The sequence below is a fragment of the Marmota monax genome, unplaced genomic scaffold (genome assembly GCF_021218885.2).
Source record: "Marmota monax isolate L192 unplaced genomic scaffold, Marmota_monax_Labrador192_F-V1.1 WCK01_AAM20220418_F8-fsc00030, whole genome shotgun sequence".
Classification (NCBI taxonomy): Eukaryota; Metazoa; Chordata; class Mammalia; order Rodentia; family Sciuridae; genus Marmota; species Marmota monax.
In genome coordinates this window covers 14,742,281-14,761,144 of record NW_026691988.1, presented here as the reverse complement: position 1 = coordinate 14,761,144, position 18,864 = coordinate 14,742,281, and the positions used below count along the sequence as shown (strand labels likewise).

General features: G+C 43.4%; 1 protein-coding gene across 7 annotated transcripts in view; it reads left to right on the top strand.

The window, feature by feature from the left end:
* The window catches only part of Plagl1 (PLAG1 like zinc finger 1), an 80,580-nt gene that overhangs the window by 55,972 nt on the left and 5,744 nt on the right, over positions 1-18,864 (top strand). For 2 of the 7 annotated variants that reach the window (XM_046450752.2, XM_046450733.2), the window contains 5 exons: positions 945-1,016; positions 4,938-4,969; positions 8,623-8,724; positions 8,985-9,054; positions 17,382-17,757. In XM_046450752.2, coding sequence (XP_046306708.1) covers positions 17,606-17,757 — 152 coding nt within the window. In that variant the 5' untranslated portion in view covers positions 945-1,016; positions 4,938-4,969; positions 8,623-8,724; positions 8,985-9,054; positions 17,382-17,605. The remainder of the gene's footprint in view (positions 1-944; positions 1,017-4,937; positions 4,970-8,622; positions 8,725-8,984; positions 9,055-17,381; positions 17,758-18,864) is intronic. The other 5 variants (XM_046450774.1, XM_046450744.2, XM_046450781.1 and 2 more) reach the window with 5 other exon arrangements.

Here is an 18,864-nt window from a genome sequence, read left to right as displayed (position 1 = left end):
ACAGCCTTCTAGGGCCTTGCATAAATGTGGACCTTCCAGAGGACATTGCGAGGTTGGTACTTCAATTGCATTGGACTCCTGGTTAGTAATGAATTTATATCAAGGTAAGGATTGATGGGTGTGAGTTATTATTTATGTATTTCCTGTCTTTATTATTTTTACAGGAAAATATCTTTTTCAGTCTTTAAAAATTTCACTCTTGTCTCTCCTCCAGTTGCCATTCCATCTCTCTCCTTCTCCTGAAGTGAATCGCTGGGTATCTTACAGTCAAGTCCAGTCCTCCAGGCTTCTTCTTATAGGACTAGTCTTGACTTTGAAAAAATATTGGGAGTTACACTTGGTGGGGTGTTTTGTTTTTGATTTTGATATTTTGCCTCTTGGTGGCCTGCTCAGGACTGTATCCTCCTCCAAGCATTCTTAGTTGGCACTCTGAAAAGGTTCTCATTATCCTCTCGTTTCCGCTTGAGGCTATGACATATTTTCACTTCAGGTCTCTGAAAAATAATGGCATACCCATGAGTGTTTCCTGCTTGCCAGACACAGTGCAAATAAACACTGTACTTAAATTAACTCATGGAATTCTCAAAAGGGTCTTATGATGTAGGTGGTTGATTATCTCCATTTCACAGGCAAGAAAGCCGAGGTAGAGATATTGAACAAATTACGTGAGGTTTCTTAGTGATTCTAGGTGACACCAGGATTTAGATCTTGTCTTTCTGACATCATAACCATGCTCTTAACCACGTTGTTTGCTGTATCACCACTCTCACATGAAAAACCCTTTCGTGACTTAAAGGCATGCCTCTGGAATATTGCCACATGGTACTAGGGCATTTAATGGAGGGGCTTTGACCTTGGCAGTCTGGAGCTCCTATTCTACCTACTTGGTCTGTTATAGTTCTCTTAATGCTTCCTTTTAACATTTTGCTCATGTTTTCCTTTAGGGTTGCTCTTAGGTCTGGCGTGGCCTCTGCTTCAGGTCACATCTAAAACTCATCCATACCTGGCATAGAAAGGTAAGTGTGCCTTCTCTCAGCCCTGGGATGCCTGCATCCTCAACTCTTCTGGGGCTAGCTGTGACTGTGCTCATTCTCTCCCTGCCTCAAAGCCCACACCAGAGCCTTTCCACCTTTGTACAGAGGGGGATATGATGTTCTGGAAAACACTTCCTGTCAGAGAATTTGTATTCAAGGAACTTGAGGGAAAATGGATTGTGTGATAAGATTAGGAACTTATGAAACCCTATTTTTAAAAAACAAGAGAACATGATAAAAACACCATTGCAATTTATTCACAATATGTTAGAAATAATGGGTATTGTACAGTTGATTTGTAAGGTATCATGATTTGCTTATTAGAAACTTTGTGATCTTCCTCTTTTATGTGTGTGTGTGTGTGTGTGCGTGTGCTCATATACATATATTTTGTTTGTTTTTGCACAGTACAAATACTAGGAACAAATTAGGGTATTACCCTTCATTTAGAATTCTATACCAGATATGTAACACATAATTCAAAGTCTCTAAATCATCCTCCTAAAGTCATAATGTAGGTTGATTCTCAATTTGCATATCTTCTATCCAAACTTACTGAAGTTGTGAAGTAGGTAGTTCAGGTGTTTATTTGAAGGAATTCATGGTTGGCAGAGTCCCCATTATACAGTAGAAGTTTTTATTTCTTATTTTCCACATTCAGGTGGAGATTGACTTGTTTTAATCGCTCATTTCAAGATAATGATCCCTAATTCTAGCTTTAAATGTCCTATCCAACATTTTTGTGGTTTTCCCCCATAACATGTATCAGTTCTATGTCCAACTCATTCCCCCTCAAGCCCCTTTCACCCTCCCCTTGTTTTGCAGCTTTTGTGCTATTGCTTAACCATAACTCTTGGCCTCTTTCCATATGTGTTTTTTTGCAAAATGTCCCTGAGGCCATATTTTAAAATCCCAGTCTTCTATGTAAGTTTTCTTATAATCCATCTTCATTCTATTTCCCCTGCAAAACTCTCACTAGATGAACCACTTCCCCCTTTATTGTATGATCTTGAGGCTAACTTCCAGAAAGATCCACAAGCACCTCATCTGGAAGGCTGAGGAGAGTATTAGTTGTTCTCATTTAAATTCATACCTGCTCTCCAGATGATTCGAACTGGTCCACTTCCCCACCAACACATTCTTCTGAAGGAAAAATTTAACGAAATCTAGAAATGCAGAGATAATAATACAAAGTTCTTTTCAAGCATGTGTGGCCATGGAGTGGTGATCCACATTAAAGAAAGATGATTGAGTCCATCATTTATGCTCTGCTTACTGTTATGTACATTGTGTCCAAAATAAGTTGTTTGTAATTGTGAGCTCACCTGCTGTGTAGAATCACTTCTGACACTTATTCACAGGCCACATCTGCTTTGTACATCTGCTTTGGACTCTGTGCTTGTCATTGTGCCACTCTGTGTACACATATAACATACTCTTGCAACAGCTCTGCAAGATAGATCAATGTCCCCATTTTATGTCAAAGGAGACTTAGGCTTAACCATAACTCTTGGCCTCTTTCCATATGTGTTTTTTTGCAAAATGTCCCTGACTGAGGACATTTGGCTGAGGTCACACACCTTCCAAGTAGCAGAGCATCTTTCAAACTCAGTTTTTCCCCCTGTACCACAGTGTCCATCTTAGGTTGCATCTAGAATACTGGCATGTGGTTAGTCCTTTAATCCTAAGAGCACAACCTGGTATTAGTAGAATGTGCTTCCCACACAGTGGAAGAAGTAGAGTAAAATGCATCATTTTATCACTTTTTAGGTAAGGAAGGTTATTATCTAAGGAATATTAAAACTTCTTCTCTTCTCTATGAGCAAATAGACAAAAAGTAAAAGAGAAAAACAGTTGGGATCATAATAGAGAAGAATGTTTAATATTATTAAAAATTAGCCAATAAAGCACATTCTCCATCTATCTTCAAGTTAGTGCTAACGAGTATGCATGTCTATGCTATAACAAAGAGTACTTTATTTGGAGAGTAAATTGATCCACTATGTAGCATGTACCAAGGTAATTTTTTTTCTTTTTTGTTTCAGCAGAAATTAAAAAGGTTCATAAAACATACACTCCCCATGTAAACTGAGACCACATTAGCATCACAGTCATTTTATGTTGTTTCCCTAAAATGGTTTTTATTTGCCCCATCCAATCAACTCATGTGTGTGAGAGTTTGCCAGTTCTGACTCAGGGAGGATTTAAAGCTTTCTGAGAACAGTTTTATAGAGAAACCTAAGTTTAGTTACAACTTTTTATTCTTTTTGTTCACAATTTTGTTGTTAGTAGTTTTTTGTTGTTGTTGTTTTGTTTTGCCATGAGAATTATAGTGTATCCATTTTAATGTATTTAATTGATAAATCCAAGAGAATAGTCTGTGTGTGCTGTCTGAGGTCTCCATCTATAACATAGGCCTTAACTTACTGCTGTCCTGCTTAAAAAACTTTCAGTGGTTCTGATTAGACAGGTCTCTGGGTTGCAGTTGACAGAAACTAATGGGAACATTAAAGAATTCCAAACAGGCAAGTGACAGGAACATATTTGCATGTTAGAAGAATCACTCTGACAGCAGCTTTGTGATTAGAATGAAGGAGAGCCCGTCCAAAAACAGCCTGGGGAACAAGTATGGATGTCAGTCTTCAGTCTGCATGCGGAAACAGCCCCTTCCACTGACCTGTCTCCAGGCTCCTTATTTACCAGGCTGCTATATTTAAAGGAAGTCACACATAAGTTTGGGCCTCCAGAGTAGACTGTCCGCCTTTCTCCAGTCTCCCTCCCCCTTGCAATCTCCCCACATTTTTGGGCACCACCAGATTTGAAAAGTAGTCTTCTATAGAGAGCTATCCTCGTTGGGTGGAGGGGTTTGGGATAGGAATGTGTGTGCTCACCGCTCACCAACCATCTTTGTCTCTCCTTTGGGGTCTTACTAGTCTGGTGTGACAGGGAAAAGAGACAGCAGAGGCTAGACCCTTATGAAACCAGAGCGCCCCCACGCCCCCAGTCTTGGCTTGTTTTGGTTTGCCAATCCTCTACCTGCTTGCCCAACACCCTTAGCTTTCATGTTCCCTATCTGTGTGATCTTTTTAGGGATATTTTTTAATACAACATGCCCACCATCCTTGGAACTAAAGCAGATAGATGGGGCTTTATGCTTCAAACTCAAGGGACCATTTTGACAAACTCTGCTCTGTGATGGGCACTTTTTCCCCACGGAATCCTCTTCTTCCAGGTCATCTTCCCTCTGGATGTGCCCTATACCTTGCCTGGCCTTCAGGATCAGTGATGTGCCCATTTGGCAGGAAAATGGGGCTCCCTAATTGCTTAAGCTTGCCTGTATGAAGTTCTTCTGGCCAGAGCACTCTATACTAATAGTTCTTTCTACGTTATGGCCGAAGTGTCTTATTTAAAACCCTCGGTCTTCATTGGACCTTTATAAACCTCTTCTGACGGTCTCAGATGTTCAGCCACAGACTGAAGTAGAATTTGCTTAGAAAATGCCACTGACCTCGGAGTCTGAACACTGCCCCTATCCGAATCATTGGCGCCTCCAGGACCTATCATTTCTGCAGCCTCTTTGAATCATCACATTTGTCACAGGATTTATATCCTTTCTCTTAGGGAGGGAGCCTCCCCTCCCCCAGAACACCCTGGTTTCCAGCAGGCCATCATTTCCATCTTATGGAAATCAGCTCCCTGTCCTAGCATATTAGCCAGGGAAGGATGTCCAGGCTTAGGAAACAGAGATGTCTGGGTCTCAAGACTCCCCTAGCTCTGGATCTTTTTCCAAGTAGACTTCACTTTTTTATCCTCTGTATGTATGTGTTTCCTGGTTTGTTTGCTTTTAGCAGTTCAGAGCATAAGATGAAGGCCTTAAAGATAACTTTGCCTCTCCCTTTCTAGGTATTTGCCTAGGAATCAGAGGCGTTACTCTTGTGAGTATCTTCTAACATCTGCCCTTCCTTCCTTTCTTTATAGACCTAGGGTTGTCAAACACAGGACTGCCCCCCCCCCCAATCACCAGCACCTTCAGAACCCTTCCTTTTCTGCAAAGCAGTCGTGGCCTTTTTCAAACAAACAAAAAAACTAGATGGGCTCCAGTTCCAGCAGTTGTAGCTAGTCAATCTCGTGGGTGGGCATGATTCTAAGTAAGATTCTTAGCACCCTGTTGAGGTACCCACCAATTTGCAACTCACCCAACAAAGTCTTTGAGATTATTCCCCATTAACAATCTCCATTTGAACTCCCCCCCGCCCCCATTCTGCCAACCTGGAGAATTTCATCTGGGTGAGTTTCAGGTGTCTCTTCTCGCATAGTTTGTGCCCTTGAACCTAGGGATTCCCATGGCGCCTAGAAGGTGAGGAACTGGCCTCTGACCTTCTATATATCATATTAGCTGTGTCTTGAAGCCTTGCAGCTGTCCTCCTCAGTGCCAGGAGTGGCGGCTGGGAACCTCCTGGAGCTTGAGTGCTCTCCCACACAGCTGTCCTCAAGGACTCTGTCGCTGCCTTAGGAAACGACAGGGCAAGACCCCCCCCCCCTTGCTGGGGGCTGACAGATCCTTTTCCTTTCCAGGCCCAGGGTGGGGGATGGGGAGTGGAGGGGACAGTGTCTCTTTTTTCACCCTCTTATCTGCCCTGCCCTCCACTCCCAGCAGTCCTGCAGAATTTCCTCACTGGATTTAGATATTAACAAAGACTTCTTGAGGCTGCCCCTGCCTTCAGCTGGGCCGAAATACAAGGGGTGACAAATCTGCCACCTGTTTTTAGCGAGAAAGGGAAATTGTTGGGTCGACAAAAAGTAAAACTCCCAAGTTGTATTGCCGTGATGTTTGGAGGCGGTAATAAAGGCAGAAAACTCTGCCCAACGGTATAGGTCACTATGGCCAGTGAGAGGAGGAAACAGATTCCAGAGACAACAAGCTCACAGACCCCGTACAGCTTAATCAGGGAGAAAAATCTAGTGTGACTCCAGAGTTTCCGACTTTGTAGAGGCTGGGAAGTTACTGTGAAGGGATTGACTTTCAAATTAGCACAACTTCTAGGCCTTAGGTTTCTTATTTAAAAAAAAAAAAATAGGCTAACACTTCCCACTTAAAACATGGCCGCCATCTCATGAGCATCTACTAATCATGGCTAAGATACACAGTGGTGCTGGGGGAGGAAATAGCTAGACGACAGGAGTGTGAAGCTCTGATCTAGTGACAGTGAGGGGCACGGGGCGCAGGGAGGTATCTACAATGAGAGGTTCAGGAGGAATGTGGGTGCCTTTGTCTGGAATTTGAAAGAAAGCTGAGGATTGAAGATGGAAATTTGGGAGGCCTCTGACCTCAAGAAGTAGTTAAAACTTTGAGCTGTGCATGAGAATTCCCAGGGAGTGTCCAAAAGTGAGAGGGTAGGGGGCCAGGTGCCAGGCCCACAAATCTGTTTAAATTCCATGTGTTCCTTTAACAACATGCCCCTCTGTGGTCATTGTTTGGAGGTGAATGTGCATATCCCACTTAGGGTCTCCGGTTCAAAGATAGAATCTCATTGTTCACCATGATCCATCTGGCCGCAGTAAGATGTCATTGTCTATGATCTACCAAATCCCCGTGGGCTCCTTTCCTTCTGCAGTAAAAGTCTTTCAAAAATAAGACATTTCCGAGAGACTTCAAAAACAAACCTGGCACGTCTACAGTCTAAAGGACTCTCTTGTTGAAAACCAGAAAAGACTTCCCAGTGTCAGGGGTTGCCCATTTCTTTCCCTCTCAAATCACTGGAAATAAAGTCAGATTGAAGAATTAACTTAAGTCATAAAACCAGGAAGAACTAGATGTGGATGAGCTGAAACTGGAAGAAATCCTTTTGTTCATTTCAGGGGTTTCAGGGAGTGCTCAGCAGGCAGCTAAGCTAGTTCGTTAACTGAGGAGAAGCATGTTCTGAAGCAGGCGCCCAGAAAAACATATTGTGTGGCAAAAAATGGACTCTAGAAATCATACACTCTAGAGTCATGAAACTTTTGTTTTTGTTAATGAATGGCTTCCCCTCACCCCCCCACACACACACAAAAATCATTCATTTAAAACAATTAGCAAATCTATTTACCAGGAGAAGATTTCTTTGCTAGGAAAAATGTGATATTTCTGGCTACCCTGGAGCTATCGACCTTTAGAATTATTTGATTCTTACAGCGTCATTTTTACTACACACTTAAAAAAAAAAAGTTGACATTTGAAAACCGTTTTCTCTGCTTTTGAAATCCAAATCCTAACTGAAGAGTCTATATATAAGTGGCATCCTGTCCAACCGAGGTTTTTTTTTTCTTGACTGTGTCTTTGCTGTGTTAAATTGTCATACGTTGCACAGGATGGTGCCCCAGGCCAGGCCTGTCGAGGGTCTCTGTGGCATTGTTAGTATGTACACGTCAGACATGCTGAGAGGGCAGGTGGGAGAGGCTGAAGGACTTGATCTCCTCCCTGCTAGGGCTCTCCTCTTTCACTAGTGCTGCTCCCACTGAACAGCCTGAGAATAAGCTCCTGTGTGAGCCCTCAGAGGCCAAGGAGTATTGTTGAGTTCAGAAAGGAATTGCTTTCTTTTTGTGATAATTTGAATATTTTGACAATGAAGCTAAGCTACTCTACTGCCTGGTTTGCTTACCTCACGTTCAGCGAGCCCTTTCCTGGGAAGCCGAAGGGAGTCCGGCCTCTCTGAATACATAAATTGGTATTGTCCACTTGTGAGCTGGGCAGACGCAAAGAATCATCTAGAAGATTTCTTTTGCTTCAGTGTTTTAAAGCTCTTGAAAAAAAAGATACAAATGTTTAGGGACCACCTAATTAAACCACAATGGTAGATGTTGAGCATTTTGAGACAACAGGTGAACCATGCAGTTGATTTGTGAAGCTTTTGTACATGCAAAACAAAGAATAACTTCAGAACAGACTCCCTGGGTGATTCAAGTAACCTGGTCACCTCCAGTTTTATCCTGAACTTTGTTGGGTCATTTTTAAATGTTAGTTGTCTGACAAGGCCATATATATTTTTTTCATTTTCAACTTAAAACACTGTTCTTTTGCAGAATAAATGGTCGTAGCCCTTTTTTAAAAAAATAAAATTAAAGCAAGCATCCAAGTGAATAAATCACTTAGGTGAGCTAATTGGCTTTGTTTCATAATAATTTACTTTTGTACAATTTAAGAGAACCCGAGCAGCTTTCCCCCTAAGAGGATCTACTGGTTAGAATAGTCTTAGTTGGAAGAAGTCAAGTTTTATAATTAATTGGAGCAGAGAGACTGGTTTCCAAATGCTCATCAGGGTTGTGGTACAAAGCAGGTGGCAGACTTGGCTTCTGAGAATCTGGTAGAAACACAAGTTCTTGGGGCCCCATTTTACCATTTCAGTGTGTGCTAGTTTGCCCTGTGGCCTAGGAATCTGTATTTCTAAAGGACTTCCCTGCTAATTCTCATGCACAGCCAGGTTTAATAATCATGGACTATTTCATTAGGAGGTACCCTGCAAATTTGATAAACCTATAAGTCTATATGAAGCTTTGTTGAAAGTGTCAACTGGATATTGCTGACTTTCTTTCAATTCATAATTTGTTTCAGGTTCTGTTACTGCGTGGATTTGCATACCTGTTTTATGGTATTTTAATACTGTTGGTTTAAAAGAAATACCATTTCCTCTGAGTGCTGTTTTGAATATTTTATGTAAGCAATTTCATGTATTCTTTGTTTTACTCGCAGAAAGCAGGGAAAAACTTGAGCATGGTTCTAATCCAGTTGCAAGTAGGACAGAGAATATAATATAAGTAAAGATCACCCACCAAAATGCATGAAAACGCAGTAGGAATTCTGTAGACCACCTCAGTGGTGTGTGTGTGCACTCATAAATGGAAGCTCAGGTTATAGTGTGATGGGGAGCGTGTTCTTCTAGCTTCATTCACTGAAGATGTGCAAGTCTCTTACAGGTTTGAATCTTCAGACTTCTGAGAGAACTCCGTGCCTGACTTGTGGCTGATGTATCCTGTCACCCAGTAGGTATGCAAGTTTTAAATTTGTTTCTAGTTGGCCATGTTTATCAACAATTGTGTGGAAACCTAGTGAAAACTAGGGACTGACAAAGTGCTGGAAATTCCAACAGGTCTGGGAGCTCAGGGAGGAGTCTTGCCTTGTTTCTTTGGTTTACCGTTTGTATGACTTAGATGGGTGTTAGCCAGTGATGTCCCAAGGTGTCTGAAGACCGATGACCAACACACAGGCAATGTCTTCCCAGGAGCTGAAGGGAATGGGGAGCAGGATGGCCCCGACTGAGGCGAAGCAAGCAGGGAAGGAAGAGCTACTCGAGACCCTGCTGTAGGCTACTGGGAAGGAGCGGCAGGCGTGGCCCTGTGGGAAATTAGGACTCATTGTGAGCAAGGTGCCCAGCCTCCTCTGGGCAGCCAGGAGCATCGGAAGGCACACTGCAGCCGCCTGGACAGGCTGGCGGGGAGGGACCACACATGTGGATTGCAGGGACAGCTACTTAGAGAGTTCACATTCCTCTCCCATTGAACTGCCTCCGATTGTAATGGTCTGTTAAACAAACAAAGGACCTAAAGCTGTGAATGGGGAGGAAAAAAACATAAGGTGAAAAGGAGGGAGGCTGTCTTGAGTGCTCCTCTCTTGAGGCTTGCTTTCCTGTCTCCCTAACATTCCTTTCCCCTTTCAGAGAAGCCAGGGTGGGAGCTTAGAAGAGTGGCCTTGTTTCTATAGTGCAACTTCCAGTCCAAACGGAAACCCGTGGAATGTTTATCAGTTTAAAAAGAAAATTAAAACAGATAATCTTAAAGGACTGGGGATAAATATTTGTAGACTTCAGATTTATTTCTAAGTGACCCGTGTGCCTGGCCCAAATAACTCAGTTATACACCCGGGAGGGGGCCGGTGGTCTGTGATGCTTGTTCTCTCTAGCGCAGTTGGTGGCTGAGCTGTCCTAGCCTTCGTGGATTCCCAGTTTCCTGGAGAAGCCCACTTTGCTGTGGCCAGACCCTACCTGTCCAGCCCTCTCCCACCGTTACTGGTCCACACGCCCACAGCGCAGCCAGAACTAGCCTCCACTCCAGGCTATGGCCTCTGCGCATGTCCATGTTCTTTACACCCCCGCCCCCACCCCTGCCTGTGGTTCACTGCCCTGTTACACCCCTAGACTCAGCTCAAATAGCCATCAAAATTAAGTGCAGATATTCAGAATGGAAAAATGAAACCCATCATCTGTCATCCCGTTCCCCAGACAGACCCATGTCTGCATTGTGTGTCCTTTTTCCGTTTTATTTAGAGATAATGCTGTCTTGGGATCAAACCGTGCACCAAGTCCTGGGCATTCTTTCTAGAAAGTATAGACTAAAAGTTTCCTTTAAGCAATTTTGAACTCACAAATCTGACTTCCCCTTGTCTCTGTGACTGCTGTGCTTTTCTTAGCTTTTCTTCTTTCCTCAGGACAAACCTATATACCCACATGCTTCCTGAGAAGGAACCAGGCTTTTCTTTTCCCAGATGGTGGCCTTGCTAGGACAATAGGCCAACTGCTAATTAGAGTTCTGGTTCCTCCATGCCCTACACTCTAGAGTCCCAGGAAAAGAGAGCATGGCAGCCAGCTATAGAAGCAGACCCTAAGGGTCTAAAGGCCAGTCATCGAGGATTTATAGGGAGGGAGGAGGGGGATATATTTTCAGTTGTCACAAAGGAACAGTCCCCATCTCTGACTTTAATGATTAGAAAATCTGCTCCTAATACCAAAGGCTTTTGTCTGGATTTTGGGGCTCTCTGTCCACCCCCCACCCACTCCAGACTACCTAGAGTCTCCATTAATAAATAGACGTCTTAAAACGGGACAGTGCGTCTCAGCTTGAGAGCCAGTCCTAGACTTAACACTTGCCTTCCTGGACGCACATGTCTCACTTGTAGACATTCGTCTATTTGTTTCGGAATATTCTATTTTAAATTCAATGTGGCGAGAGAGGAGGAATGTGAAATACTTTAGAGTCTGCAAAGATAGCTCTTTCCTCCCTTTGTCCCCACGAGGGTGAGCCTGAATAGCCATTGGTAGCAGCCCTGTGGCGCCGTCTGGGAATCTGAGCTACCAGCCCCTGCTCCACTCTGCAGGCGGAGGAAGGGCATTCGGCCAGTGGCCATGGGCCTGAGAGAGATGAAGTACTCTGTGCTGATGGATCCCCGGTCCCTGGAGTCCTTTCCTTCTGTGGTTTGGTTCCTTGGTCTTCTATGGCTTTGTGAGGCTCACATCCACTGGTGTGGGCCTTCCTTGTGGTTTCTCAGGGCTCCCTCCCATTCTGGTTTACACAGTGGTATTGGCATTCTCTACCTGCTACAGCCTCTTCTCCCCCCACCTCTGTGTCCCCAGCAAGTCATGGCTAGGGTTGACTTTCAGTTTAGCTAATCTCTTCAATCTTTTGAACAATGTATAACAAAGAAAGACCCGCTGTAAAAGGCCTGCCTTCTGCTAGTGGATTAGGCCACCAAAGGGGTTTTTAAGCTGTTAAAGTCTTGTTTGTATAATCACAGGACATAAGTTAAATTTAGGAACATCTTGTCTAGTTTTTGAACTGAGATTCCATTTTCGTTTGTTTATTTGTATCACTGCTATCTCACCCAAAAGGAAGCTGGGGAATTTAGAGGCAGGGGCTGCTTCTGTCTTTGGAGCTCTGAGAGCTGCATGCCCCCACAAGCCTGCCTCCTGTTCTGCAGTAGCCTGTAGATCTCCTGAGGGAGGATCAGTCTAGCTGTGATCTGCCTGTCCAAAAGAAAACAAAGACCTCCTCACCCCAGGGCCAGCCCACTTTACCAAACCACCCTGGAGAGGAGAGACACTGGTGATCAAGGTGGTTCATGTGAGCTTCCTGACAGGACCGGAGGCCCCCATGGAAGGAAGGCTCAGTTATTTATAGTTACCTGAATAAGCCACATGCAGAATGGCATTCACCTCCCCAAAACCAGAGGGGAGGACCTCAGCCACTCCATGCTGTGGGTCTCCATGCCTGCCCAAGTTGCCCATTAGGCTTACACTCAGTGTGTCCAAAGCTAAACTGGAATTTTCCCTCTGGGACTCAGATTTACTTTCCATCTCTGCCATCCTCATCCCCTGATATCATCTTGATACCTTAAATCACATTCTGTCTTCTGGTATTTAGAAAGGCAATTGATTTTGTAATTTTGATTTTTATAACCAAACACCTTGTCAGACTTAATAATATTAATCTTGTGTGTGGATTCTCTGTGGTCTTTGATGTAGTCTTGCATTTGCAGATAATGAAAGATTTACTTCATCTTTCTGTTCTGCTTATTGCCTAATCACGTAGTCCGCAGATTCTAGTACAACAGTGAAATATTCAATGGAAGCAGCGATGGCAATTTTGTCATGTGGTAAAGATATTAAATTGTTACACTAACCTAAAAATCCTCTCCTCCTTCCTAGCTCTTGGTTTAACTATATGTTTTAGCCATTTTATCTGGGAATGATTTTACCGTTAGTCACCGAGTGATATTAGCTGAGTTATAAAGGTTGCTTCAGAGTTAATCACTAGCAAGCATTAGAAATAGGTCACATGGAAAAATAGCAGGTACCCTCAAAATAAGCCACCTGCCAGATGCAGGTACCTAAGAATCTGGCAGGTGTTAATTCAAATCTCTCCTCCATGGTCTGCCTTTCCCACTCCAAGCTGCCTGGTTCTGTTAGTTTGGTTTTGTGTTCATTTTCCTTTTCTCCTTTTTCCTTGGCACCTACTGATTTATAAGTAGAGAGCCATGGCAAAGCTGCTGGAAGCTTTGTAGACATAGTAGCAGGGCTTGTCAGGCAGCGCCAGTGAATCCCTGAGGAGCTCCCATTTGCCCTTGTCTTTTAGTAGAGTTTCAGGAAAAATGAGCTGTGTGCCTACATTCAATCCACCGTCTTTAGATGACTCACACTGTGAACAGAAGGTACCCGTCCTCTTAAAAATGTCTGGTTAGGGTATGGACTTGGTGTTCTAAAGTTGTGATAGAGTCTCCTCGACAGCTTTCTCAGTTTTCTCTCTGAATATTAGATAAACACTTCACTGTAGCTTTCTTGCTTATTTTAAGCCTCCTTTCTAAGAAAACAGGAGCTTAGTCACTGGCTTAACAAAATTAAGTCTCTCAGGGTGACAGTTTGAAAGAATATAGGCAGCAAACCTGATTTCTCAGCAGGCTGTAGGGTGGCCCTCCTCAGAGCAGGACAGCAGGACAGGGCAGTAAGGGCATTCCACCACCCAGCATAAACTGGGGCAAAACAGTGTCAGACAGATGGAGGTGGAGATGTCCACTAGACTACTGAGTGGACCCCACCATGTGGAAGAACTCATTCTTCTGTTTGGGTGTGACAGAAAAATAAGAGTTTGGCAGATGGACAAGGGATAGTGGGCATTCTAGAAGGAGAAATACAAGAGAGTGTGGCACTTGGAAGAAACAACAGGGAGACTGATTTGTGGCCTTGATATCCTTTGGGCCATTATTGGGGAAAGGTCTGCAGACATAGCAGGCTGACAGGCCCTGAGTGTCCAGCCTGAGTTCATCCTAGGCAAGTGCTGTCTTCCCAGTGACATGTCAGCTCAGGTGTCAGGATTTTAATGATAATGTCTTAGTACTTTATTGAGGATATATGACCTTTAATAAAGACTTTTAAAGATGTAGACAGATAAATCCCTGTGATTTGAAGGCAGCTTGCCCTATAGTCATAAGGTAGACTGCCTTACAGGACAGGATCTATACTTGAAATGAAATTTGTACAAGTTATTTACTGCTTGAATTCCAGAAAAACAATATAGAACTTTTTTTTTTCTTCCCACTTTTACCTGAAAGAATTCAAGCCCCAAATCTGTGGCCCATGGATTAGGAGATACTAATGACACTGTGAAGATCCCAGTAGAATATTGATAGCACCAAGGATTTTCTCTTATTTCTCAGTTGAGCCAATGCCCTTTAACCTGTTTGAATCTAGGACCGCTTAGAAAAATTTAAAAATGCTATCGTTCTTCTCTCCATAAGAATCTCAGTATGCATGCTTTCGATTCTGTATAGACCACCAGAGAGTTCCCAGGGGCCCTGCTGAGCTGCCATGGGCCCCACTTAAGACCCTGGTCTCATTCAAGGCTGGTAATCCAGCTATAGCCATCCTGGAAAGGACTGGTGAGGGCCCCAGTGTGATCTTCAAAGCAGTAAGTGCCATGGACACCTGTTTTGCTGATTAGACATGCAAACCAAGCTCTTCTGACATTGTACTGGCTCAGGAAAAGCACCCAGCAAATTTCAGAATAGAATAAAAAAATAAGCAGTCACAACTACCTAGAGATTCTGGGTCTCTTTCTGTTTGCTGATGATTCTGAACAGTTTTGGTTTTAATTTGTTGATAGACTTGCTTCTCATGTGCTGATTTTGAGAAGGTTACCCTGATTGAAAACTTCCTAGGACCAGTTAAGCAAAGGATTTCTACCTCTCTTATTCCATGACTGGCTGCTTCATTGTTTGTGAATATAAGAAAAAAAAAAACTTGTCAGAGACCCTTTTAAAATCAGCTTTAATGTATATATTTGAAAACAGTCCCATGTCTTGGGAGTGTGAGGGAGACAGACATTTGGAGGAGAACCTTCTTATCTAGTAGACATAGTAATGAATGGAATGGAAACAAGGACTTAAAAGCACCCATCTTGGAAGGCCAAAAATGGAAATTCAGTTTCCTCTCAGAAATGGGCCTTGCATTGTGTCACTGGGGACAATGGAAATAGAAGCCAGAAGTCATGGTTTATTTTGAGAATGCTGTGAAACAGTTGTCCCCGTTAGACGATTGTGTTGTGCAGCAGTGGGGAAGTCCTGGAACTGCACTTGTGTTGACCACCCCCCCCTCACCACCATTTACCTCTAGCCCCCAGGGAACACAGTCTTTCCTGGCTGTTGCCATATATATATATGTTCTTATTCCAGTCTGATTCTCTCTCATCCCCAAAATAATCAGCATGAGCAGAACGAAGCAGATGGTACAAGCCTTCTTTGGCATACTGGCAGATCTGTATCACTCACTGAGTATTTTTAGAATCAAGGGGACTGAAAATTGTGTCCTGAGATGTTTTGGGGGAAGACTTACTATCTTTCCATGGTGACAGGTGTTGAAATAGTACCGTATTTAAGATTCAAGTGCAGTATGTATGTCAAGTGACAGAACAGACCCATTCTCATCAGGACCTTCACTCTGTCACTTCTCTGTTAGGTTGCTGGTGGTCTGCCATTCAATTCGAAGTAACCCTAAGTCTGTTTCAAGGACAGGGCCAGAAAGAGTATCGGGTTTCATCCAAAGATTGGAATCTTTAGTATACAGCCAACACCAATTGAGAACATGGCAATGAGAGATGTAGTATATAGCCACATGGTTTTTGTGTTGTTGTTTTTTTTTTAGATAGCTGAGCTTTGATCCTGAGCCACAAAGAATTTATAGTCTGTGGGGAAAGACAATTTTTATAGAAGTTTGTGAATATATCATGAAAACAGTGCAAATATTTGTATTCTCAGGTCCATATTTATGAAATACACAATTATGGTAACTGGAATGTTATAACTATTTATGAAGTTGAATTCATTCCTAAAGACTCCCTGAAGAAGTTAGAGAATGTTCACTATCATGGACTCCATTCAGGTCAGCATTTGAGGACCAGCCTTGTACTCTGTGGTGTTGTGTATATTAAACACAACCCTAAAACTTAACAAGATAAAGTCTTAGGAGAAAGACATTTATGAAGCAAGTATGAAAAGTTTGAGTTAAAGTTGGAGGACTTGAGGTTGGAGGAAATGAGCCTCAAGCTTAGACAAAGCATGGCCATGTTGCTCTCTGATTATACCTGCCATCTTCAAATGCCAAATTATTTAAATAGACACAGCTAGTGGCTGCTGTGTGGGACACTAGTCTTGTTTCACAGCAGCATATTTTGAATGTTCAGTAGCCATGATAATATAACATTCCCATCATCACCAAAGTTCTGTTGGCTACACTGGTCATCTCATAAAGCGAAACTTGGGGAGAATTAATTTACTGAGATAAATAGAAAAAAAAAGTATATATGACTGGAATTGTAAGCAGGTGAGACAAATACAAAATCTTCCCTACCAAACCAGTTCCTCTGAAGTGATGAGGGCTGTTTTGAGTTTAGCTGTAAAGGGAAGGAAGGATAGTTATATTTCAAACTTCATAATCAGTGTATGTTTTAGTCTTTTAAAAAGAGACTTGAGAAGAAGAAAAGAGCAATCCCAAGTGAAGGGAGTGTTTTAAAAGCTGGTTGAGTATTATGGCCAGGCCTAGGCTGGCTGTGAAGTAGGATGGGATCCTAAGACCTGGCAGCACAGGCTCCATGAGTGAGATGGAATTCCTAGAAGGAATTTGTAGCCAGGGTTATTGAGGATGCCTCAAGGTGAGGCCTCAGGAAGGAGATGGAAAACTGGAAGGGAATGAGGGGTTGGACAGGACTTTGGGTGATCTGCCTTGGACACATTTTCACAAATGATGGTCCAATGATAGAGAAGGAAGGGTCTGGAGTTTGGTGATTCTGGCTGAGTGAGAGGGATGTTAATAACCTGGGTTTTAGATAGGTTGAACTAAAGGTAGGCTACCCCCAGCTACCTGAGGAATAAGGAAATGTCCCCATAAACAAAAGGATAAGAGGCAGACAGTACAGTTTTCCAGAGGACAGTGCCTATAAATGTGGCCTGAACATCCTTGCGAGCTATCAGTTCTGTTTGCACGGGGCTGTTCCATCTCCCCTCGCCACGTCAGCTTTAACCCACGTTTTGTTTCCTCAGTCCTTGTGCATAGTTATCTCACAAGCAAATTAACTTAGATATATACAAATGACTTCTTCTCATCCTCTGGAAGTTTGGACAGGTGTCATAAACAACTTGTGCTATACTAAAACAGGTGAAGAGAAAAAGCCAGTGGTTTGAATAAGGGGTGATTTTTGTGTGTGGACCAGTAGAGCACTCCAATGAGGGCAGGGAGGTTTTTTCTTTTTCTTTTGCCAGTCTGCTGAGCCTCACTGACCAGAATTTTCAAAGTAGATGATGCTGAGTCTATGTCACAGAGTGCTTCATCAGCCCTCTGAGTGCTGGCCAGTGATGCCTTGCCACTCGGGAGGAGCAGATGAGTGGGTTTCTATGCAGAAGGGCCTCTCAAAGCACAGGGCAGGTGGAGAATCGTGCCCACTAGAGCCATGTGAAGGAACATGCTGGCCGTGGGTAGTCGGCTCTGAAGTGTTAGGGAGGGAAAGTGTGGTTTTTAAGTGGCTGATGTGAGAAATCCATTCCTCTTATCTCCACAGGCTGTCAGATGATGCAGACCCCCTTCCTGTGCCTGGATCTCTTCTGTGCCTCAGACTTTCTCGCTTGGGCTCAAGGCTGCATGCGAAGTGGGACTTGGGAAAGGAGAGGACAGAATTAGTGGCTGCTGCTGCTGTCTCTGCCCTGCACCTTCCTTCCCTGTGTGCCTCAGTGGTACACCGTTTGATTGGCCTATCTGAAAAGGAAGGTGTGAGAAGCAAAGCCCATGGCCGCATTCCCCTGCCAAATATGTGGCAAAACGTTCCTCACTCTGGAGAAGTTCACTGTTCACAGTTATTCCCACACCAGGGAGCGCCCGTTCAAGTGTTTGCAGACCGACTGTGGCAAAGCCTTCGTTTCCAGATATAAATTGATGAGGTGAGAGGCTTTAGAAAGGTATGTGCTTTTACAGGGCCTTTAAGAGGCTCTGGAGCCTTCAGTCCACTCACAGTAACAGGATACAGGATCTGAATCTATATTTTAGCCTTTTAGGGAGTCTTCAAAGCTGTCTCTCCAGTGATTACTGTGCTTTTCTGCATCCATTTTGCTTTGCCATGTTGGTTAATTCCTTCAGCAGATATTTCTTGTACCCACAGGGTAGCAGGCCTAAGAGCAGAAAGGTGAGAAGCGGGTGGGGTAGGCATGCAGAACTATTAAATGCAGTGGTGCTTTGACAACTGTGCAGGTGGAGGCTGCTCAGGAGGGACAGTCCTCCTCTGAGATCTACAGCATGGGGAGGAAAAAAAAAAAGCTCTAACCCTTGGCCTTCAGGTGCCATGCACCGAGTGTAACCCTGGAGGAGGAGAGGGTGAGACCAAGCACATCAGTGAGAAGGAAACAGGTGCCCCAGGTCTCACCCAGTATCTGGAAGCGCTCCTTTTTATTGATTAGAGCATTAGAAAGATGACTTTGACAGTAATGTGGAGAAGAGGTTGATTGGAAACCTGTCACAAGAGTCTGTATACAAAATGGGAGGGCTTGCCAGGTCCCAAGAGCGACATGAAGAAGAAAGGCCCATGAGTGTGAACTTTTGGAGTGGTTTGTCACCTTGGGTGGAAAAAGCACTCAAACATGTAAAGTTCAACTGGTCCTACAGATGCCAAGCATGTGCATTGAATCAGATGTGCAGAGGCCTCTGTGATATACCAAAGGATAAAAACCACTGTTGTAGCAGATTCATCTTCTTTAAAAATACATTTAATCTGGATGATTTTGAGTGTTTGTTAGGTGCTTACTTCTATGAGGGAAATGAGAGATATATCTTCTGCCTCCAAGGGATTTTTTTTTTTAATAGGAACAGGTTTTCTTCCATCATAGACAAGACAAAATGTACAGTCAGACACTAGTCTGAGGGACAATGACTGTAGTCGGCATGGTGTCTACAGTGCCCAAGAGCCACATGCACAGCACTCTATGAATGTGGCTCTTCTTCTGATGCCTGGTTAAGAGAGATGTGCCACTCACCTCTAATCTTCTTGAAATGAT